Here is a 23702-nt window from a genome sequence, read left to right as displayed (position 1 = left end):
CTATCGCTGCTCCCAGGGATTCCCCTCGCCCCCACACCCTCCTCCCCCATAGTTCCTCTCATCGCCTCGATAAAACGCGCAGGCGGGTGACTCCCTCCCTTTTCTCTCCGCTATCTTCCCCCCCCCCGGGCGCTCCAACCGCCGCCGCCTCTCCCTAACCGGGCAGGACGGCGGGAGCCCCGGGGCGCGAGGCGCGGGAGGTGGAGCGGACCGGGCAAGGCAAGCAGGCGGGGGGGAGGTGGGTGGGGGGAAGGCGGCTCCGCACACCCAAGATGGCGGCGGTGGAGCTGGAGTGGGTGCCCGAGACGCTCTATAACACGGCGATCTCGGCCGTGGTGGATAGTTACGGGCGGGCCCGGCGCAGGGACATCCGCTCGTTGCCCGAGAACATCCAGTTCGACGTGTACTACAAGGTACGGGGAGGCGGTGGGGGACAGAACGAGGCCGGGCCCGGCTGGGCCTGGGGGAGATGGAGGGAGAAGCGGGCCGGGGGAGGAGGAGGGAGGGAAGGTCCGCTCCCGGCCTGGCCCAGGCCTCTCCCCGGGGGGCTCGGGGGTGAGGGGGACGCGGGGCCTCCCCCTGGCCCTCTGCTGGCGCCGCTCGGCTGCCGGTGCGGGGTAGGGCCCGAAGATCGGGCTGGGGGAGCGAGGGCCTGTGTGGGGCCGCCTGGGCTGCGGCTGAAGGAGAAGGAGGCTCCAGGGGGAGGCTGGGGCCGGGCCGGGGCCCTGCGGCTTCTCCCCTTTCCACCCGTGGGCGCCTGGCCTGCGTGAAACGGCCGGGGGCCGCGGGGAGGGAGGCTGGGGGAGCCCCGCTGCGGAGGGCACGGAAAAGGGGCCTGTCCTTGGGACCGGGGGGCGAGGGCCCGGCGGCGGGGAAGATGTCTCCTCACCCTTGGAGCCAGAAGGGGTAGGGGCAGGATAAGACCAAGCTATCTGTGTTGGAATATATTCTTTCCTTTTCCTTTTTTTTTTTTTTTTTTTTTCCCTTTTTTAAATGTATTTGAGAAGGTGATGTGAGTGGGAGAAGGAGCGGAGTTTGCCGTGCTCTTATACCTTCTTTAATGATTTGGTAGGAACCAGATGAAAAGAATTAAGACTCGTTTAATGATATCGTTTATTAGCCTTAAATTATTCTTTTATGAAAGGGTTGTTTCTTATTCAGTTGCCTTTAAAACATCCAGAGTTAGAGTAAAAGGTACACTGAGATGGTCCATTAATTTCTATTGTCCACTAAATAGGCATTTCATCCATGTGCAGGAAAGGCTGGAAATGAACATTCATCAGGAGAGAAACAACATGTAAAAAAAAACCCAAAAAAACCAAAGATGGGGGATAACACTTCTTTGCCAGTAAATTTCTGAAAATGTAGGATGTGCTAAATGAAATAATTCTTTAGATGAATCTTTATGAACCGGGGTAGTCTGTCACACATATAGAGAGTTATAGTATTTATAAGGAAGACTGATCTTCACTAGAGACAGGGAAATTGTTTCTGCAGTGTTGAAACAGGGATGTTTATTTTGTGTGTACTAGCAGTTACTTGTCTGCCTTGTGTGTTGAGAAACGTGGAAGCCCCTTTCTGCCACATAGGAGCATGCTCACAGCTAATGGTGTGTTTGACATACGGCAGTGGTCAGACAAAGACTGGAGATATGGAACTAACAATGTGGAAGAATATTTTGAGGTTTGTTTTTAATAGTTAGTAGGTATGACCATTGAAAATAAACCCTTTTGGCATTGCCTGTCCTGATGCTCCTTTAGGTGAGAGGATGGTACTCTGTGGCTTTTAAAAGTGTAAAAGCAAAACCTCCTTCTAATGATAGAAATATCCAAGTATATATTATTCCCAGATTGTTTAAAAACTCATCTGTAGATAAACTTAATACATCATTGACTTCTTATCCTTTTATTCAGCACTCTTCAGTGGTTGCGTTGAATCAGATTCGTATGGAGTTGTTCTATAACGGAAAAGGACCAGCAGTATATCTGACTTCTAAAGAGACTTTCTGACCTGTTTGTTCCACTTGTGTACATGGATGCCTTGTCCTGTTGGGCAGAGGATAATAAACATGCTCTGTACCTGTCCTCAAAATAATGTTTGTGTTGTACTAATCGCTAGCCAGTATAACTTCTGCTAACGACAGTAATTTGCGTTGCTTTTCCTGTTGTTTCTGTATTTTACAACAGGACAGTCTTTGATAAGCTGAAATGTGTAAGGTGCACCTGTATTCCTTTTGGGAATACGCATCTGTCCGCGTACAGAGTAAAGACGAGGTTGCACAGTGCAGTGAGTGTTTTGCCAGGCCAGTCTTCCATGTCTTCACTAATTGGGGTTTTTCTCTTTTCTGTGTGGGGGAACCTGTCGTCTTTATTAGTCACTTTCAAATTGGCTTAGGCATAGATGTCACTAAACCTTGGATGGGATGCTGAGAGGGCGTTCCAAGCCCTGCTAAAAGGTGGTCTGTCTGCAGAGGTATCTGCCTGCAATGAGCTCCTTGAAGCCTAGTCCGGATTACAGACCTTTCGGAAGGAACAGTGTGTGTTTTTTCCTCTGCCCTTGTACAACACTTGGTAACTGGTTCTTGTTTTCTATATGCAGGTGGCTACAGCAATACCAATGACATAGCTGAATTGGGTTAGAGTGAGGGTGGCGTCACACCTTTGGATGGTTCTCTCATGTGTGGTGCTTGTTTTACTGTTTTGGTTCTGGATACAGTAGTTTTCAACATCACGTGGGTATTAAATACCATTTCGGGTCGGTGAGCTGTGTTCAGTACATCCCAACCATTGAGTTCTTTAAAGCAGAAGGAGAATTTCTGAAGTCTTACTTTAAAGTAAGACAGACTGAAGACTCTTAAATCTCTGTTCTGACTACATGGTGGTGGTTGTTGCTGCTGTCTTGAGGGGGTGTCAGTTGGTTGTTAGTATCATATTGAATAGTACTTATTCTTCAAATGCAGCTGAGGAAGAGGGATGTGTAAGTGAGGATTTGCATGAATATACTTGCATTTAGACCTTGAAAAAGATAGAGAATCACTTTCTGTGATTATTAAAAGGAATAAAAATGTTTCCAGTCTTTCCCGTCTAACTTGTAAGTAATGGCTTGTTATCCAGGTATCAATCATGGTTTGTGATACCGGAGAAACTGCCACTGATTTTGCAAAAAATAAAAGGTAGCATCAGTCAGATTTTATTTGATACGCAGATGTTAGTTGGCTGTGGCAGTACAAACGTGGGGTTTATCGTATTCATTGGTACAAACACTCAGACTTAACATTTGCCAATCTTGGACAGTTTGCCAGCCTGTTCTCGTTGGTTAGGAAGGCATCAGGAGGACGCAGTACTGTTACAATAGCCAAGGTGCTATTCATTACAAGGGAGGAGAATCCTAGCAGAGTGTCTTGGCCTTCGTTTTTTCCCCGGGGCACTCTCTAATCCGGTGTTTGGCTCTATTGTCATAATATATTGCTTTTATTTCCCATTCCTTAACACATCCAACTACTTCGAGTTCTACGTGTTCCAGAATTGTTAACTTGTAGGACATGCCTTACAAAGCTGCGTGTTTGCAGTTACCAGTGAGGAATCAAACCTGGGATAGTTGCAGAATGTTCTTTGTTGTGGACCTGGTAAGAAATGGTTCTGCTGCAGGGTGATGGGAGCAGGCAGGTTCCTAATGCAAAGCATATTTATCTTTCTGTAGCGTTCTTAAACAGTGACTAAGGCTTAAAAATGGCAATATCAGATAATCATGAGTGTAGTAAAACAACAAACCTGTACTGGTCCGGCAGGGTGTTACTGGATTCTTTTCAAGTTTGACTTTTTGTTGCAACCATTAGAAAATGAATAGAGGCAGAGCAGAATGCTTATAAGAATATCCTGGAAATTTTCAAGTATGCTTTTGTGCTAAAAAATATTTAAATGTCTTATTAATCACAGCTGTATTTTGAAGAACTTCATAACTAGTATTGTTACAAGTAACACCTGCATCTAGGGGAAAAAAGTGCAAACATACTGTATTTTGTTTCCTTTGTGTCTTTGCCAGGTTTATGTATATCCTGGTTGTGGTATTCTCTAGTAAAACTAGTCAGGTTCTCTTTCTTGGTTTTTGAGGGGAGAAAGAGAGAGCGTGTGTCTAGTTTTTAGAAGCTGAAGAGAGAAATACGCTGGGTCTCAGTTAAAATAGGACATGCTTGGCAGGTAGGCAGCATTTGTAAATGCTAAAATTCTGTATTAAAAAGTAGGTGAAAACTGGAATAAACTGTAAGTCCTCAAAAAAACCCACAACCAATAAAACAAAACCCAAAACAGAAAATGAGCAAAATCAAATTATTATATTTTGTAGTTTGTTGGGGCAAGGATGGTATTTTGAGGGAGGGAGTTCATGTAAAGAATCTGGTTTCTGTTGACAGAAACAAGATCTTGAACTAGTCTGATGGCTGTTCAGTTAGTGTCTTACGTAGAATTCCGTTCTTTCTGCCGTGCCTTAGCTTGGTATTCTATTGTGCGTAATAATCTCATTTCTTTGGTTCTCGGGGCGATTTTGGAGAGATACTGCTTCATTCGCCTTGGTGTTCTCTGTGATAGGTATTTGTTGCAGTTACACGCTAGCAGGCTGATCTTGGACTTGTGTTGGCTAAGAAGGCGTTTGTTTTCCTTTTGGAATGTCTTTTCTGGATTGTGTATTTTTCTTTTTTTACATTGGTTTTTCTTGAAAATCATTTGGGTCCGATGTTCTTTGAGTGTTTTCTGATGAGATCATTAACCACAGGAACAATTGGAGATGCATTAATTTGTTTTAGTTGGTGCAGAGGTTGGTAACCTTTAGTAGTTGCACTATGCTAGTTTGTTCTGCATTAAATTTTTGAGGTGAAATCCAAAAGTTTATCATGCTTTCTCTTCAAAGTGGTAGAAGAAAGTCCTGAAGTGCTCCTACCTTGATGTAAATCAAAATATCAGATTTTGAGTTTAGATCCTTGCTAGCTCCAGCTTCTATAATGACGAGTGCAGCTGCAGTATCGTGTCTCCTCGGTGTGTTCTGCTAATCCAAAAAAGAACAAGCATGGCTAATGAAAGCTCTTGTGTTGCATCTAGGTATTCTTTGAACCAAACAAAATGAATAAACAGGAATTTGCTGACTGTTCACAAGCAATGGGACATCCATTCTCTGCATTGCAGCAGAGACTGTTTTTAGTGATGAAGAATCATTGTGGGCGTAATTTCTATAAATTAGAATAAAACAAGCTTGTCCCAAGGCTTCAGTCTCCTGGGTATTTGACAAGAGTGAAGAGGATAAAGTAAACTGAGAAGTGAAGTGTAGCTGCACTGCTTTAGCACTGAGGTTTTCTGACCAGGGGAGTATGAACAAGGTCATAGGCAAGCAACGTGTGAGGGAGGCAAAAACTCCCAGAGCAGATGGGTCCTATTTTGTAGGACTTCTGCTGTGACCCATCAGTGTGACTTCACAAAGACTTAGTTACGTTCATGCTGCTGTACTTTTGGGGATCAGAAATTAAATGTGTATGTGGTAAACGATCGTGATTTCTGCATGTGTGCACACGTACGACCATTCTGATCGCCTGGCTAGACTTCCAGAGTAGCGTGTGCAGTTGGACTTCCCTGGACGCTGCTTGAATGAAACCACATCCTTGTATCACCTTCGTGAATTAAAGCCTCACAGTGAAGGAGAATCATCACTTCATGTGTTTTTTCCCAATTATCATTATTTAAACACATGCCTTGTTTCTGTAGTCTAAATTCAGATTAGAACTGAACCATTTTCCTTTGTTATGTCTTTACTGGTTTGAACCTTCTTGCCTTTGCTCACCGTTCTTCTAACTCTTACTGCTCACTTTGCTTCTTTTGAACCTCGAACTGTGCGGCATGTTTTCTAATCCTGATAGGCTCTACCTTCCCCCTTTTTTTCAGTATCCTTGTTGAGCCTTAGCCACTAGAACTTGTCATAATTCAGATAATGAGGTCACATCACGAACAGAGGTGTTCAGCTTCTGCTGAAACAGTAATTCCCTTTTCCAGTTTGTTTTCCTTTGCACTGATTGACCTTCAGAGCAAACTGGGTTTCCTCACTTAGTGCTGCTGACAGTCATACGAGTGTGTGACTGTAAGGCTCAGACTTCGTATCCCTTGTGCTGGACTCTGTGTAGATGTGACACAAAAAGCTGCTGATAGGGTGCATAGCGAAGTGAGTGGGAAGATGTGAAGAAGTGTGCTGGGTGCAAAAGCAGTAGACTCCCCAAGTTGTCTCTGAAATTAGGTATATTCAGTAAAGCTGGGTTGTTTTTCTTGATTATTTATTTGATTGAGGTTCATAAAGATCAGCCTAGTAATTGGCAGTGTGTTTTTGAAGAAGAGCTGTAAAATAAAGTTTGCTTCTTTTTATGCCCTAAAGAATATCCAGTAGAACTGGGGCTTGTGCAGAGGCTGTGTAGGTGGTTTTGAAATTGATTTAAAAGGATCAAATGTACCTGAATTTCAAACTGATTATTTTCTAAGGCTGTTCTTGCCCTGTCTGTAGTGAGTCATTTGTCAACAGATTGATTCAGTGCACTATTGACTCTCAGGAAACTTTTAGCCTTCCTCGTTAAGTAGGGAAGGAAGATTGTGCTTACAGCCAAGCTTTTTTCCCAAATGCTGATGTTTGTTGGTTAAGTATACAGTCCTTCCCAGATTTGGCATGATATTCTGCATTACATTATTAAACAGTGCTAAACATGCTGGGGAGCTCCTTGGGATTCCTTGTATCTTCAGTTCTTACTAAAATGTCCGTATTAATTTTTCAGTCTTCTTCCAAACTGGAGCAATGGAGGCATATTTTTCAAATTGCATATGCTACAGTTCTTCTTCTAGAGGGTCCTTTTACAACTGGTTAGAATTACTCTCCAGCCGCTTTAAAAAAACAAAACAAAACAAAACATTTTTTTATTTGGTTTAGAAAACTTTTCTCTTGTGCTTATGAACAGCGAAACAGCCCCGAATGCTGGTGATACAAACACTGCATAGCTCTTCTCTGGCCTCACAGCTTTGCTGTCGGTAGCAGTTTAATGTATCTTGGTCTCTCTTTCCAGCGGTTTGTTAGGAAGCAGTTAGAGCTCAGATTAATCTGTCCAGAGAGCAATCTGAGAAGAACTGTAATGGAATTGCATATGCAGGATGATACAATAAGTAAGTTACAAGTTAATGTTACCAGTATGTTTAACTGGGGACACCACTACATGCAGCTTTTGAATGCTTAGGTGGATGTGGTACGAGGTAAATATTAAGCCTTGGATCCCGAACAAGGATCATGGTGGTTTTTCTCACAGCTATGCAAAACAGTTTGCTTGTGCATGTGGGTAATGATGCACCTATATATTAAACTTAGGCCTCAGTTCCTGTCTTCAGTGCTGGAATTAATGTGTCAGTGTGAGCTGAGGAAGTTGGAAGTCATATTGTAGACTTTTACTCTGTCTCTTTTTTTTTTTTTTTTGTTCCCTCCATAGCTAAAGAAAAAGAAATCTCTGTTAAGCTCCAAATAGGTTACATTTATGTCTAAAAGATGTTTGTTTCTTAGGAAAAGAATAGTTCTTCAGAAGTCCAAACCTCTGCTGTTCTTGTGAGGGCATGTTTTTATTGAATCACTATTTTGTTTTGTTTTTTGTGTTATGTAGCAAGGCTTGTGGTCAGGAATTTTGTCTCTCTGGAGCTTTAACAAGAGAGCCATTTCTTCAGTACTTGCAACTGCTCAATGGACAAATGAGCGTTACTGGATCTTCTGGAATTGCTTCACAGTTTGACGTATACTCACTATTTCCATGTCAAATTTTGTTCAAAAATATTGCTGTAACAGCTACAACAGTTTCAAGAGACCTCAAGCTGAGTTAGTTCCTTAAAAGCATTTGCCAGTATGTCGAGGGAAGGGGTGAATAGTGTGGTAAACGTCCCAAGGGTACTGTATTTCTGGCTATACCGGTGAAAAATAGGTTGGGTTTTTCTGCATGCCGGAATGCTGCAAGTGTTAACCTTTAGATTGGGATAAGAGATGTGCAGATAGCAGGCTTGGGCCTTTGGGTTGGTAAGCCAAATTTTACATGTGCCTGAAAGAACTGATACATCAAAATTGAGGGTGTAGTTTGGGACCATCCCCCCCAAGCAGGGCATTTATTCGTTAGCAGTTTAAGAATCGCATGTAGCATTACAAGGTGTGTTTATGTAACCTAATTTAACAAGTCTTACTGCAGTTAGGATTTGGTGAACTAGTATTGGAGTAACCTCTGGGATCTTTAGTTAGCGCTGCAAGATGGTGAGGGGCAATGATACTGTACTTGATTGAAAGCCTCATTGTTGAACGTGTGTTAGTACTTTTGTTTGTCTTAAATCCTGGTAAAATGGCTTGGGTAGGTGTCCTTGTTTCTTCCAGAAATGATCTCATTGATTATTGATAACGTGTCCACCCTCAGTTTTGGGTGTGGAATACTAGGCAAAATTTAATCATCTTATTTTTGATTGTGGAAAATCATGTTTCAGGTTTTAAAGAACCGTTAGACAGCTGTGTAGCAGAAGAGGAGAGCGCTTAACCGTGACTGTAGCTTTTAAATACACCAGGCTGGATGTTCTTTCACTGCCAGAGAGAATATAGCTTCAGAAGCAACTCTGATCCCTCTGAATTACAGAGACATGGCACTATTTTATCTGAGGAGTACCTTGGCATGCAAACTTGCGCTGTTTTTTAAAGGACTTCCTCCCCCCCGTGAAGTGGATGACTAAAAGGGAACGTTAATTTCTGGCAATTGACATTATTAGGTCAAAGTATTTTTGAAGTGGTTTTTTTGTAGGTTCTGCTGTTAAAATAACAAGCTTGCTGTGCTGTAGAATCAGTGTCATGTGCTTTTATAAGAAGAGCCGACCAAGACTCAGTTTCTGGCAGGAGGTGTTCTCACGTGCTTTGTTTTGAATACTAATTCATCGCCTTCCAGTGTTGGTGGAGGAAAAGGTGAACCAGAAACAAGATGCTTATCAATAGCAGGTTTTTAAGAAATTAATAAAACTGAAAGGAATATTAACATTTTTGTCAAATCTGTGTTTGTAACCAAGCACCTCTAAATAACATGTTCTCTTGGCCTTAGTTTTGCTTACACAGTGAGGGTGGCTGCACTCCTCACATCAGAGTTCCTGGTGGCCCTGAACCCCACTTAGGTAGCACGGGGGGTCTTGCTGTGGGTGTGAATGGGCCCCTCTTGGACTGTGGGTGTTTGAACGCCTTGACGTGGGGACTACGAGGTGGGGTTTTCTGAGTCACTGTTCAGAGTGCTTCCCGTGGTATGAAACTTGAGTGTGTAACCTCGTGTGAGTCTGTTGGCAAACTGTGTTTTCCGAGCCCTGGGTGGCTTGGCACAGACACCACAGAAGAGCGGAGACTGGAACAGCCTGCGTCGAAAGATGCAGCTTCTAGAGAGAAGTGCCTGTGAGACATGAGCTACCTCTTCCCCATGGATTTACTGCCTCACAGAAAGATTTCTTGTAAGAAAAAAGGGGGGGGGTGTTTCTAGAACACCTGAAATGACCCCAAATAACAAGCGGTTGTACTGCAGCAGTCCTGTGGGATCCAGTGCTGTGCCTCTAGCAGAGGCTGGCGATGGCACGTATGGCTACAGCAAGTGTGCAGCGGTTCTTCCTCGGGCTGTGTGCCCTGCTCTGCCCGTGCTGCTCCAGGGGCTCCACGGCAGCAGGCATGAACAGCCCGCAGTGGAGCTTTCTGCCGTGTATTTGTACAGTCGCTTTCGTACCTATGTAAATTCTTGGTATTTATAGCAGAAAGCTATAGAAAGCTCTGCTGCTTAACTGTGCATTGCGTAGAGGCCTGTCTCCAGGGCTTGTTGTTTATGAGCCAGTCACCTGATGTATTTACTTATCTGCAGACACAAATCGGTTTGGACATAAAAGTAGCCATTGATTTTAATAAATACATGAGCAGGTTCACTCAAGTGTTCCCATCTACTCACTGCAGGAATTACTTGTGTCAGCTCAGGTATTACTGGGGCCAGGGCTCACGCCTCTCTTTACCTCTGGGTGTTGGTGAGTCACCCCTTGCAGAACCTGTGGGTTTGAGGGTTATTTATAAATGTCAATATAGAATATAAAATCTGTTTGCACTGCTGTATGTTAGATTTTCTGTCATTTCAGAAATGTTTTCAAAGCATTTGGTATCAAAGAAGCCATTGATTGTATTTTTTTGTGAACTTCAGGAAGCTTTTGGTTTTGTCTTGGCTTTTTAGCTTAGGTGTTGCAGTGTTTTGTGATGGAGGTGGACATAGTAGATGCTCGAAAAAAACATTTCTAGATAAAAACAGCTTGAAAACACCTGTGGAGCTCCTGTAGCTTGTGTGCTCAGTTTTTAAACACTGAAGTTGTGCTCCTGTGGGAAGATAGTGGAACTCTTGCTTCCGAGTCTGCGGTATTTCAGTGCTTTCACGTCTAGGTTTCGTCTTTTACCATTAAGCTAAATTTCCCAGAATAACTCAGTCTTAAATTTTAAAATTTATTTATATTTTTCCTTCAGCTTTACCAACAGGGCCGCTTATGCCAACTGGGTAGTGAATTTTGTGAACTAGAAGTTTTTGCAAAGGTGCTACGAGCTTTAGATAAAAGGTAGGTGTCTTAATATATCAATAATTCTCATTTCAGCTCTTACCTCCTGTTCTAGGTTTTGAATTTGGAAGATGTCTCTAATTTTCTTAGTTTTACTAGCTCACCTAATAACTGTAAGAGTATCTCGTTAGATTTACAGATGAACTTTTAAGTTACAATGGTCTTTGTCTCAAAAAAATAAACCAATCAGAACTTCTGTGTCGATGTACCAGCTTGGTTCCCAAAGTGCTTTCTTCATTACTGCTGTGCAGCCAGTTGTCGTGGTTTAACCTGGGTAGGCAGCTGAGCACCGCGCAGCCGCTCGCTCATGCACCCAGTGGGAAGGGGGAGAGAACTGGAAGAGTAAAAGTGCGGAAACTCCTGAGTTGACATAAAGACAATTTAATAATTAAAGAAGAAAAAAAAAAAAAGAGGAAAAAGAAAACAAGGGGGCGGGGGGGAAACCCACAAACAAGCAAAACAAGTGATGCAGAACAGCCCAGTCGCTCACTGTCTGCAGGTCAATGCCCGGCCAGTCGCTGAGCAGTGGCGGTCACAAGTACCTGTTTCTTGCTCTTGGAGCAAATCCAAAGTGAAAGGTTATCAAGCTGATGGGTTCGCCCCAGTTTAAAGAGTTTTCCTGTCATTAAATATTCCAATCTGTGGTGTTATGCTCAGAAGTTGACTTTTTTAGATCAGATTCAAAGCTCATTCTGGTTACAAAGAGCCTTTAGACGTACCTCCCTCCCATTGTTTGCGTGCGTGTGATGTTAATGGCTTCGTCATTGCTCATTTGTCTGCAGTTTCTGTGGGAGTCGTGGGGTGAGGATAGATTTGAGGCTTCCCCCCTCTAAGTTTTAGCTGAAATTGTTGTTTTCCGGTTTTAACACCGTGTGGGTAGCTCATATTTTGCTTACACGGGAGGGTGTCCTTGTGAAGAACTCTGTGTACGCTCCCTTTATTTGTTGGGTCATCCAGCAACTGTAATCCATTAGCCTTGAGACTGACAATTGCGCTTGTGTTCATCTGGTTTTGGTTTGAGAGAGGGTTGGAGTTATTTCTCTGGATCACTACCCATTTGAATTCATGGCACTCAAGAGCCAACTGACTGTGGTGTTTTAAAAACTCCATGTGTAATCAAATTCTGTTTTCTTTTGTTCCAGACATCTGCTTCATCACTGTTTTCAGGCTTTGATGGACCATGGAGTAAAAGTTGCTTCTGTACTGGCCTATTCTTTCAGCAGACGGTGCTCCTACATAGCAGAGTCGGATTCTGCTGTGAAAGAAAAAGCAATCCAGATTGGTTTTGTTTTAGGTAACTGGCGATGATAGGCTGTTTAAAGTGTGGTACTTTCTTTCATACAAGCTTCAGTTAAGATGATGCTAATTTTTTTTTTCATGTTAGAAAGAAATCACAGAGATTAAAGAACATGTGTGGGGTTTTTGGAATGTAATTAGAAAACTACTCAGTGTCTTAAGGAAAATATATTGGGGTTTAATATCTGAGCATATGTAGGCTTGTCCTTGCTATTTCAAATATTTTAGACTTAAAATTTGTTTGCAGATGTGATGCTTAACATTAAGACTTTGCATAATTTTAGTATTGGTAAGTATTTCTTGAAAGAAAACTGTAGGAAAACTATGTAATACCAAGAAGTCACCCTCAACTGAAGGAGAATTCTTCTGCTGTTATATTTCACGCCTTTCAATTCAGGACTGGCGGGTTTAATTCCCATAGGTAGCGTGCAGTTCTCTGAAGTTAGTAGTAGTCTTGCAAGTCCCGAGCAAAGCCTTTTTCTCTTAAAAAGATGTTCTGCTGTTTAAACTTCTGTTTGTTCTTGATTTTTTTTTGTTTGTTTGTTTGTTTTTCCCCCCCAGGGGGGTTCCTGTCGGATGCAGGCTGGTACAGTGATGCCGAGAAGGTATTTCTTTCCTGCCTTCAGTTGTGCACCCTTCATGATGAAATCCTTCATTGGTTTCGTGCCGTAGAATGTTGTGTAAGGTGAGCTCGCCTTTAATGCCTCTGTGTCGTGCTGTGAAATACACATTAATGTGTTACCAACCACCTTGGAGCCATCAAGCTTCAGACGCTCCCTTTAGTGTTGTGCTGCACCAAAGTGCTCTCCTGGCTAGAGCTGACGATCAGAAGGTGCTCGTTTTACACGACTCCTGGGTTTTCATCTTGTAAACTGGCAGCCCAGTTCAACGGGAAACCCCACGGCTTTGCCTTTCTGCGTGACGTACCGTAGGTGACGGGAGCTGGCCTGTAAGAGCGGTCCAGCACCTTGCGATTTTCAGGAGTTTTGCGTGTGAAGGAGTGTGATGTGTTGGTGTTTCCTGAAACTGTAGTTACCACGAGGAGAATCTGCCAAATCCAAACACAAATTATATAAATAAAGTCGAGCAGAAACAAAAGGAAAACATACCTTTCCTGATTCCTGATCCGATGATTTCTCGTGCTCTGTGCTGAGCTACTTACCTATGTGATCAGGTAAACACTGGGATGTCCAGTTCTTGTGGACACCTTCACAGGCTTGAACACTGGGGAAAGAATTGGCCTTTGGGCTTTGTACCTGCCTTGTTTCTCAAGGTCCGTGGGGTCCGTTGAGATCCAAATTGTGTTCACAGAGGCCTCGGAGATTATCACTTTCAGTCTTTTAGTTGCTCTGCTCCTACACCTGTGTGCAGACGTGTGCTATGCTGATGCAGTCTGCAGCAAGTAGCCGGGTTGTTTCTGTTGGCAACACCAAGACTGACCTCTTTTGCATGCTACAGGTATGCACTTAAACACGTGTGTGCTAGTGAGCGTAGTCAAAACAGGAGATTTTTTTTTTTTTTGGCTGCTGTAACGAACAACAAAGTATGTGCTGTATTTATCTGAACATAGGGCAAAACTTGTTTTGGAAAACTGCTCCCCAAAAGCCCTGCATCTTGTTTATGGTTGGGCAAATATGAAGAGTAAATAGGCTTTGCCAGGAGCTGCTTATTTGATGTGCCAACCGGAGGGCCATGGCAACGGCTGCTGCTCTGCCTTGTTCTGCTCAGCCAGCTCCCACTGGCTTTCGTTCCAGAAATGAGAGGATGCCAGGAGAAGGCTGGGCATGAACACACGCTTTCCTAGAACTGGGGAATGACAGATATAGCACCACTGCTAGAACTTAGTCCTTTGCCTTCTAATTAATCTAAAAAAGTTTCCTAGTTGAATCGGTCTGTTTGGCAAGCTGAGGAAGTTGCCTTAAAAATAAACTCCCTCCCCTTCTCCAAACAGGAAAAAAGAAGAGAAGGTAAAGGAAGGGAAAAATGTTAACTCTGTCCGGACAGCAGTGTACAGCCCACACGGCTGTGGAAAGATTTTCATTTTATGCTAGAAAAAACCCTCCTGTGATAGAAGGAACTCTTCTGGACTGGAGATGTTGATTCTGTTTGGGTGGAGACAGACGTTGTTCTTGTAATGGAAGCTGGTGGCCTGTGTGTAACATAACGTCCCTCTGGGCAGCGGTGTGAGTGAGGAGACACTGCTTTCTATTCAGGCAGCTCCCAGACTATCAAATGGCAGCATGGCTTATTTGGAAATGTGTCAAATAGAAAGAATTTGAAACACTTTCAGATGTGCTAAGTATGTAAAATCTACCCACCTTTTTGTGGGAGAGCACGGTAATTACACTCGGCTTAGAAGTCAGGAGGCAGTAGGATAAACTTTTTGTTGTCACCATCTCAACCCGCTGTAGAATATCGTGTTCTCACCACTGTGCGGGCACTGGCGTTAGGTGGAGTTTTAAGAGAACAAAATTTAAGTCCAGCTTTTGAAAATATGACATTTTGAAAAAAAAAAAAAAGTGGCTGCTGTTATTCTGAAAGCTGGAAAGCCTCATCTCGGGGAGTTTAATACATTGAATTATTAACAGTGCGATTTAAAAACATGTAAAGTTTTCTGTTATTTAGACATAATTTCACGTTTCTTTGTACTAGCGGTAGTCGATTATATGGAGAAACTCAAGGAAAATGTGAAGACTTGAGATTTCTGCAAGCTCGTGTACTGCTTTCCTGCATGTGCTGTGCTCCTTTTGGGTTGTTTTCTGTCATTATTGGATGTTAAACAATAAGGCACAAATAGACACATGTGGCTCTCTGGCTTCATTGTTTCACATTTTGCCGATTCTTGGCGTTTTCTCTGATGTTTTTAGACTTCCTAGGCTGCTGTGTAACATTGTGTTTGCTACGTTTGTATGCTCTTAAGAGAATGATTTCATGAGGGGGGAAGTTACTCCCCAAGCGCTATTACTGCAGACATCAAAGGAGATTCCTAGCTATTAGCATAAATGACCTAAGGCGGTTTTTCTTCCTCTTGGCTTTATCTTCTAAAATTCCTTTGGATTAATAAAGGATTTTTTTGTTACTCAAAACTGGATCACATAAACTCTGCTTATCCTAGAGGACTGGGTTAGGTTTAGCTTGTTTTTTGGTCGATTTCCTTGTTTTTAGACGCTATCGCTGAAGCATCCAGGTATTGGATATGATCTTTCCCAGGCATTTATCTGAATTGCAGCACGATCCCTACCGGCTCATACCATTACGTGGGATTTGGGCTTCATATTTTTGATGTTGCACAGCAGCTCCTGGTTGCATGGTGTAGGCAAACAGTTTCCCTCTTCAGGGAGACTGTAATTGCTTAGTTTTTCTCTCTAGTTTCTTTAAAATTTCTGCCTCTTGTTGTTTGAATGTTAGGTCGTTTTCTGCTGCCTGTGACCAAGAACACAAAGCACTTCTACACGACACTTTGTTCTCAGACCTTATTTAAGGGAAAATATTACTGTGGCTTGCTTGCTTTCTGCTCTCGAGCCACCTTGCTGTGTTTCTCATTGGAAAGCTGGTGTTTATGTAGCTTGTTTCAGGGTGTTTTTTTTTTTAAAGGTCTTTTCTTTTGATCTTCCCTTTGCGTGGCTAATGCACATCTGCTGTGCGCTCGCCTGCCGCTCCCTTCTTGTGAAAATGTGAGCTTTGTTTCCTTCTTGTTAGTGTTTGTGTTTTGATGACGATACGTTTCAGTAGGAAGGTGCAGGAAGAGGCTCTGTGAGAGGCAGGCTGACGTTACTGGGCCAACTTCGTAGTTTGCCGTTGCAGGAGGCATGGCTGCAGTAACTGAACTCTCTGCTTGGAGTAAATGGGAACAAGAAACGGGTTTAGAGAAGAGAAACTCTTGATCAAAACTCTGGCTTCCTTCCTCCCCCCTTAACAGTTTCTGGGAGATCTATCATCGTGTATCACAAGAGGTATAAAACGCTGTGCCTCCACAGTGAGCTCACCTTCCCAGGGCTGTAGCCTCTCTGCAGTACGGCGTTGCATTCGGCTTCGCTTCGCTTTGTGTATTCCTCCTCCTGCGTTACGTTGTCCTCCTGATTTGCAAAGGCTTGCCTGATGGGTTTCAAACTCTGTAACTCCTTGTCTGCTCCCAGATTTCCAGGGGGAACAGGGGAGGCTGATTTACCAAAACTTCGTGTGCTAAACGGGAGGCATTGGCGCTAGCGAAGGGACAGCTGTCTCCTCTTTGCCTGCAGTGGTGGGAGTACAGTTCTGCCCTTCAGGCGCGCGGTGCCTCACACACACATTTCTCATGTGCCTCTTTAAAGTAAATAAGCATCAGCCTACAGTGGGGAGAAAAAATTCTTTACTTTTGTTTTAAATAGATGCCAAAAGCTGAAATTGTTACTTCTCTAGAGAAACAAGAGTGTGCTTCGGTGGTGCCGTGCTTTGTCTGCGTTTGGCTGTTGTTTCATGAAGCTTCTATTGAGCCTTCAGATGGAAAGGCAGCGGGTTCAGTGACGGGGCAAGGCGCGGGGAGAGGGATTTAGAGCTGATGTGAACTGGGTCAGCAAAGTAGTCCTTTCTGGTGGTGCTAAGTCAGGGCTGGATATCGTGTCGAATGGATGTAATTGAATCCCTTGTGCAGACACCCCCCTTCTCCACCTCCTAAACCCCCAAACCACAAAAAGCCCGCTCGTGAAGCCCTGTGCTGCTTAGGGTTTGAGGAAAAAGCACAGAGCTGTGTGAAAGCCAGCTGTGCCTGTGCTGCCTCGGTGTCTGTTTCAGTTTAACCATCCTTTGGAAAGGAGGTAGAAGGGATTTAATACGGTATATTGCTGGGTTTTGGAAATGGAATTCTATCAGCGTTGAGAAGAATGGATTTTATGAAAAATAAAACCCAAAGCCACCACACCGTGGTGGTTCAAACACTGGATATATAAACCTGCATCAATGCGTAAAATCATTGGACATCTCCAACAGTGAAAAATCTTGCCACGCCAGAGACAAAGCGTGGTGTGCTGAAACCATGCTCTGTAACTAGGCCTCTGTGTCTCTGAGTTCAGACAGTGCAGTCTTGTGGGGTGACAGCCCACTCCTGTGGTAAGTACAGCACCAAGTTGTATTTTTGAGTACTGCTGTATATTGAAATGATTTGTTTGGACACCGTGTAGAAGGTCTGTTTGCATCTTCCTAAGGTTGCTGCACGTTCGAAACGGTAACTGTAAATATCACTTGGGAGAAGAAACGTTCAAACTCGCTCAGTCTTACATGGACAAGCTTGCAAAGCACGGTCAGCAAGCCAACAAAGCGGCGCTCTACGGGGAGCTGTGCGCGCTGCTCTTTGCCAAGAGCCACTATGATGAGGTGAGTGGAGTTTTGGTGGTGGTTTTCTTCAGGAAACTGGTTCTGACGCCTGCTCGGATGTTCCGTGACGGGCTTGTTATTCACCTTCTCTTTCTAGCTGGAGTTCCTGGTCTTTTTTTGGTGCCTGTGTGGCGGTACCAGAAGGCTTGATTTACTGAATTTTCTGCGTCTTGTTCTGAGTTCATGTACAAGCTCTTAATGATACTTTGACCAACATTAAGAAACAAAGCCTGGTACATTGGTGGTATGAGTTGGTCATCTGTAAATGAGGTATTATTAAAAGCTTATTTTAGTAGGTAAAAGTGGATAGCAAAGCACAGGTGACAGTTCTTTGCACTTGCTTTATAAAAACTGTGTCATAAGTGTAACTGGTATAGAAACGGTGGTTTTCCCTTGGCTCCTGAGTACGCTGACTAGTTGTCCTACACAACAGGAACTGTGAGGATTACTTAGATTATAAAATAACCTTTTTTGTCTGTAAAAATCATTGTAATAATACATGCCTTAGGCTAGTATAAAATACTTAGACATTCAGTATTAACCTTGAGGGCTTTTTAAGTCTGTCTTTTAAGACTTAGGCGAACAAGTTCCATTACAATAAGCAATTAAACAATTTCTTAAATTTTGTGATGTAAATGACCAGTTTATTCTTCAGAGCCAAGTAATGCTTTTCTTAATGTCGCGATGTAGTGAAGCTCCAGCTTCGTTATGTTGGTACTTTGTTCAACAGGCGTATAAATGGTGTATAGAAGCTATGAAGGAGATCACAGTCGGCCTCCCTGTAAAAGTCGTAGTGGATGTTTTACGACAAGCTTCAAAGGTGAATTTAAAATCTCCCGTGTTTCTCTTGTAGCTGAGTTGTTACCAAGAATGGGTGAGGGTAGGTAGTACCTCCAGCGTACCTGGGTAGCCCAGACCGTTTCATGAGCCCTGTGGCTTGTTATTTGTGTTTAGTTCCATCTCAGTCTCAGACCTGTGGGGGGTTTGGGTTTTCTCCTTCTTCCCGAAACAGTTGCAGCTGTTCAGACAGACATCATGACAGAGCTAACCCGCGAGCATTCCACACAGAGGTGGTGGTTCCCCTGTTTGGTCTAGCCTAGGTACAGTACTAGCCCTCTAGGCATTTATGGCAGAATAAAATACAAGTTTATTAATGTTATCTGTGAACCTTTCCTTAAATAACTGAAAAGTCCTCTAGTAACTGGGATGGTATTTTGAAATGGAAAACAGTAGTTAGCAATTGGGCCGGGATCTGGAGGAGATGAGTTCTGAGTGTACACCTTCTCATAGGCCTCCTTTCAACCTGTTTAGGCTTGCGTTGTAAAGCGGGAGTTTAAGAAGGCTGAACAGCTGATAAAACATGCAGTATACCTTGCCCGGTAAGTAGCATTCAAAAATAAAACCCAAACCCTTTTAAAGCGTTGCTTAACTTGCCTCAATTTGTAATACAAGTGTGTTTCTACAGGGAGCATTTTGGAGCCAAGCACCCCAAATACTCTGACACGCTACTAGACTACGGATTTTACTTGCTCAACGTAGACAATATATGCCAATCTGTTGCCATCTATCAGGTATGCGGCAGGGCGAAACGTCTGTCTCCAGCTTATCTTGATACTCCTGATCTCCTAAATGTTTCTGCTGAAACTCACATACTCGTAACTTGTGGATGATAGATCCAAACCCACCCCAGCTGTGGGGTTTCGCCTCTCCCCCCCCTCAACTCTTAAGTGGCTTTTATATATTCACTGCCTCAGGTATGTAGGTCCAGGCCTACAGAATCTCAGAGCCAGTAGATTTACTTATTTTCCCCTCCTAAGAGTGGGAGAGATTCATTAAGGGGTTTTCGGTATTAACTGATAAAATGGTGTTCCCGTGACTCTTTCAGACAGCGCTTGATATCCGGCAGTCGGTGTTTGGAGGTAAAAACATACATGTAGCTACAGCTCACGAAGACTTGGCTTACTCTTCGTATGTTCACCAGTACAGCTCTGGAAAATTTGACAATGCACTGTGAGTACGGCTGTGTGAGGTACTGGCAGCAAATTTGGTACCACAAATGGAGAAAAACATTCTTAAATGATACAGACTTTCTAACTAGGATTGAAATGCATCTGTGTTTTGCATTAATGTGTCTAATATTTTATCAGTCAGCTGCTAACTTAAATATACATTTCTTAAATTTTTTGTTTAAACTTTCAGATTCCATGCTGAACGTGCTATTGGCATTATAACTCACATTCTCCCGGAAGACCACCTTCTCTTGGCGTCTTCCAAGAGAGTTAAAGGTAGTGCCCTCAACTGCAGTGCTGGGGCGGTTTGGAATCAGTCACTCGGATGTGTTCAGCCTGATCCCTAGCAGAGGCAGTGTGACTTGAGGTTCCTTTTAAAGTGGGGGGGGACCCGAGACTATCCCTTGCAGTTCTGTCCTCTGTTAACACACTTGTAAAATAACAAAAAAACCTTATGTAAAACTTAGCTGGAAGGCTTTTTTTGGGGGAGGTGGGGGAAGGGGAGGAAAGTAAAACTACAGAATATAAGACTATGTATTGGGAAGTACATATTGAAAACAGGAAGCCTGATGAGATGTCTTGTGTAGACTGCTTTCTGCTGCCTGCAGTCAACATCTTGGTGTTTGGAACACAGTAATGTCGTGTTTCTCTCCCACACTCAGCACTTATCCTGGAGGAGATTGCAATAGACTGTCACAACAAGGAAACTGAGCAGAGGTTACTTCAAGAAGCTCACGACTTGCATCTGTCCTCACTCCAGTTAGCTAAAAAAGCCTTCGGGGAGTTTAATGTACAAACAGCAAAACACTATGGCAACCTTGGAAGGCTCTATCAGTCCATGAGGAAGTTTAAGGTAAGATTATATTGATGGAAAGGTCTTGACTTAAAAAATCTGCCAGACGTCTGCAAATCTGTCACAGCAAATGACAGTGTCCACAATCCGTAAGTTCAGTTGGTAGTTTTGTGGTTGGGAAACTTGTACTTTATTGTTCATCTCTCCAAAGCTTTGTGCAACAACAGTCCATCAAGATGCATGATGCCTTCAGAGACGGGTGACAGCGATTTCGATGACAAAAAGTGATACTATTTGCTTAACTAAGAATTTGGAGAACTTGATCTGGTTTGGGCTTTCTTGCTTTCCGCCTCTTATAAAATGCTACTGATTATTTAGCCACTACATTTAAGAAGGTTTCTTTAAACCTTCCCTTTGTTTTTGTCTCTCTTTTTATGGCATGGTGAGTGGTGTCTGACTGACCTGTGTGAATTTGATCCTCACAGGAAGCAGAAGAAATGCACATCAAGGCAATTCAGATTAAGGAGCAGCTTCTAGGTCAAGAAGATTATGAAGTTGCCCTGTCAGTGGGTCATCTAGCTTCTCTCTATAACTATGACATGAATCAGTATGAAAACGCTGAAAAGCTTTATTTGAGATCCATAGCGATTGGTAGGTGATTCTTACAACGTGTGACACTAGCTGGTTTGATACTGCAGGGAACAGCTTGTAGGAAAGAGCTCTTACCCCTGGCAGTGTCCAAGGCCAGGCTGGATGGGGCTTGGAGCAACCTGCTCTACTGGGAGGTGTCCCTGCCCACGGCGGGGGGTTGGAACTGGATGATCTTTAAGGTCCCTTCCAACGCAAACCAGGCTGTGACTCTGTGACCTTAATGAACCGCAAGACGGTTGTTGTGTATGTGTGTTCAATGTAAATGCAGTGTTCTCTTGGGGACTGAATTCTGGGATTGCGTTGCTGTCCGGGCTCTATCAGAATTCACTCTTGAAAGCATCCGTAAACCGACTAGTAAAAAGCTTGGGTGTTAGTCTGAGACCTACTATGTTGGAGTGGTGGCTACACCTTCAGCGGAGAATGTAGTTCAGTTTTGAAAGAAATGGAAAACCGTTGTGCCAGTCAGCCTAACTATAGTCTCATTAAATATTTTTCTTGCCTGTTATCGTTTGCAGTGAACTTACGATTCCAAATCAGACGCAGCTTTGGGCCATGCTGTAGCTCAGTTTTGAGACAGGCAATCTTACTGCATGCTGTTCTGTGCAGCGCGTTACAGAAACATTTATGATTTAAGGTAGAAAACTGAAAAAAACTTTGCGGTTTAAATTGAATTCAGAGTTAATCAGGAGACAAAACGACAGCCGCCTTTTGTGTGACTGGTGGATTCTGTCCTGTGAAGCTGTGGTGCAATTAACGATCTGATCGTAGTGTCCCTGAGGACAAGTTACAGCACCTTAGAGGAGAAGGTGGGCAGAAGTCAGTCAGTCATGCGGGAGGGTTGCGTGTTGCTTGTGTTCTTGGTTTAACCGAACAAAAAGGTTCGTGTTGCTGCTAACAGTGACGTGAGAAATGCGATGCAACCTATGGGTGGATGACCTCTTAATTTTGTTTTCTTTTGGATTTGTTTAGGAAAGAAGCTTTTTGGCGAAGGATACAGTGGACTTGAATATGATTACAGAGGTCTCATTAAACTGTACAATTCCATTGGCAATTATGAGAAAGTTTTTGAATACCACAATATTTTGGCCAATTGGAACCGGTTGCGGGATCGGCAGTTCTCAGTCACAGATGCTCTGGAGGACGTAAGCACCAGCCCTCAATCCACTGAGGAAGTGGTCCAGTCTTTTCTGATGTCTCAGAACGTTGATGGACAGAGTAGCTAAGAACTTGGTCAATTAACCAGTTACGGTTTTTTCCCCCAGATTACAGGGGGAAAAGTCATACTGTGAAATCTAAACCATGTAGTTCTCTGGGGGCTGGAATTTGCATTGAAACACTGGTCCAGTCTACTGAAGAGTGCCCATACGGATGAATGTGTGTTAAATTCTTATCAGCATGTGTCTGGCATGTTTAGTTCGGCTCACACTTTTAACTCGGTATTCCCGAAAACCCCTTCTTTCTCTCTTCTTTCGAAAGAAGCTCCTTTGCAGAAAGTCTGCAAGAAAACGTTAAATAAAACTGTTTGAGTTCAAAAGAGTTGCATTCTTATTACGAATGGAAGGTTTCATCAAGAGCTTTCTTCTGATGTATAGAAAGAATAAGTGCTGTACTATGAGAAGTTGGACGCGAAAGGTCTTTCTGCTGTGTGCGTTGTAGCGAAGGTGGTCGTAAATAGCGAGAACAGGGCGCGTGCCCCAGCCTTGGCCGCTGCCTTACGGAGCGGCGTGGCACGGAGCTGCTCTGGAGAGCAACGTGGTCTGTGTGACCCGCCATAGGCTGTTGAGCGAGTAACCACCATGTGTTGGTTTTGATACCCTGAACTGGACCAGTGTTCATCTAGGAGCGATAGAAGACCCAGTAGACCAGCGATCTTGGCTTTCCTTGGTGCCGACCAAGAGTGCTCATCTTCTGAACAGGACCAGGAAAATCGGAAGTGGACCAGCCTGCTAGAAACAGTTTTTGGACCAGTGGCTTTAATTTAATATTTCTGCCCCTGCCTTCACTTTTACAGTAGAATTATTTCATTTAGATGTATGATCAGTGCAAAATTATATTCATGTAATAGATACAAAACTAGGAAGTGAACGTTCTGTAGCGGTTGCGATGGCATGTCTTTACCTAGTGAGCTTACACAAATAGTCATGTCAATGCCACAAGCAAAAACTAGAAGCGCTTAACGATTTGCTGCAGCCATTTTTTTTTTTTTTTCCTTTTTGACTGGGCTTGCTCAAATACCGAGGCAGTCATTTGTTTATACCGGTTACAGTTTTGTATTACAGTCCAGTTCAGTTTTACGTTTCCGGAGAACACGACTTATTGTACAGTTTGCAGGGGTCAGTGGAAAATGCCAAAAAGCACAACAGGTCTTTTTTTTTTTTTTTTTGGTGATGCTTCGTTTCTACATTAAACAACAGTACAACCAGAAACTGATTCCTTTATATTATTTAAAAAGCAGAGGTCAGCTGTAAAGATCCTGTAATAATGCCTATCTCACTAGCTTGTCTTAATTTTTCTTCTGTTGGGGGGCTGCTTGGTTGTGTGGCTTTTTGGTTTGGGTGTTGGGTTTGGTGTTTATTTTGTTTTAACGTTGAGGTAATAGTCATTTGGAAGTCTGTGTAACATAGTGAACTAGAAGCAACTCACTGCTGTTACCTCAGTTCTTGCAGCGGCACAGACGGTGCTCCTATGGTCAGGATTGTCTGGTTTGGGTTTTCTCTCTTCCCCCCCCTGCCCCTATTTTCAGGGGTTTGTAACTTGGCTGTGGAAGGTCAGCCCAAGCTGGGGCTCAGCAAGGGCAGTTCCTGCGGGGCTTGGACTGGATGTTGTGTGTGGGGTCTGGTTTTTGATTTGTTCATGAGGTTTGGGAACGGGGGGGAAGCTGCTTGTTGGTCTTCAAGACAGAGTGCAGAGAAGAAACAGACGTTTCAGACATGACTCTAAGCTTAGTGGCTCTTCCAAGAACTG

The 23702-nt window shown here is 43.4% G+C and overlaps 1 protein-coding gene across 1 annotated transcript; it reads left to right on the top strand.

The window, feature by feature from the left end:
- The first annotated feature begins 272 nt into the window (after positions 1–272).
- Positions 273–23107, top strand: APPBP2 (amyloid beta precursor protein binding protein 2). Its single transcript, XM_086475031.1, has 13 exons — positions 273–413; positions 10552–10640; positions 11783–11934; positions 12498–12621; positions 17117–17285; positions 18016–18105; positions 18597–18664; positions 18751–18856; positions 19171–19295; positions 19485–19570; positions 19957–20147; positions 20573–20738; positions 21708–23107. The coding sequence occupies exons 1-13, from the start codon at positions 273–275 to the stop codon at positions 21959–21961; spliced, it is 1761 nt and encodes a 586-aa protein (XP_086331157.1). The 3' UTR covers positions 21962–23107.
- Positions 23108–23702: the final 595 nt, after the last annotated feature.

Source organism: Leptosomus discolor, chromosome 18 (assembly GCF_034619465.1).
Source record: "Leptosomus discolor isolate bLepDis1 chromosome 18, bLepDis1.hap2, whole genome shotgun sequence".
Taxonomy (NCBI): domain Eukaryota; kingdom Metazoa; phylum Chordata; class Aves; order Leptosomiformes; family Leptosomidae; genus Leptosomus; species Leptosomus discolor.
This window is presented reverse-complemented; position numbering and strand designations above follow the sequence as displayed.

Coding starts and splice junctions, on each gene's coding strand:
- APPBP2 (XM_086475031.1), top strand. CDS start 273: ATGGCGGCGGTGGAGCTGGAGTGGGTGCCCGAGACGCTCTATAACACG. Junction 17,286..18,015: donor CCAAGAGCCACTATGATGAG/GTGAGTGGAGTT, acceptor TTTGTTCAACAG/GCGTATAAATGGTGTATAGA. Junction 19,296..19,484: donor GGAAAATTTGACAATGCACT/GTGAGTACGGCT, acceptor TTAAACTTTCAG/ATTCCATGCTGAACGTGCTA.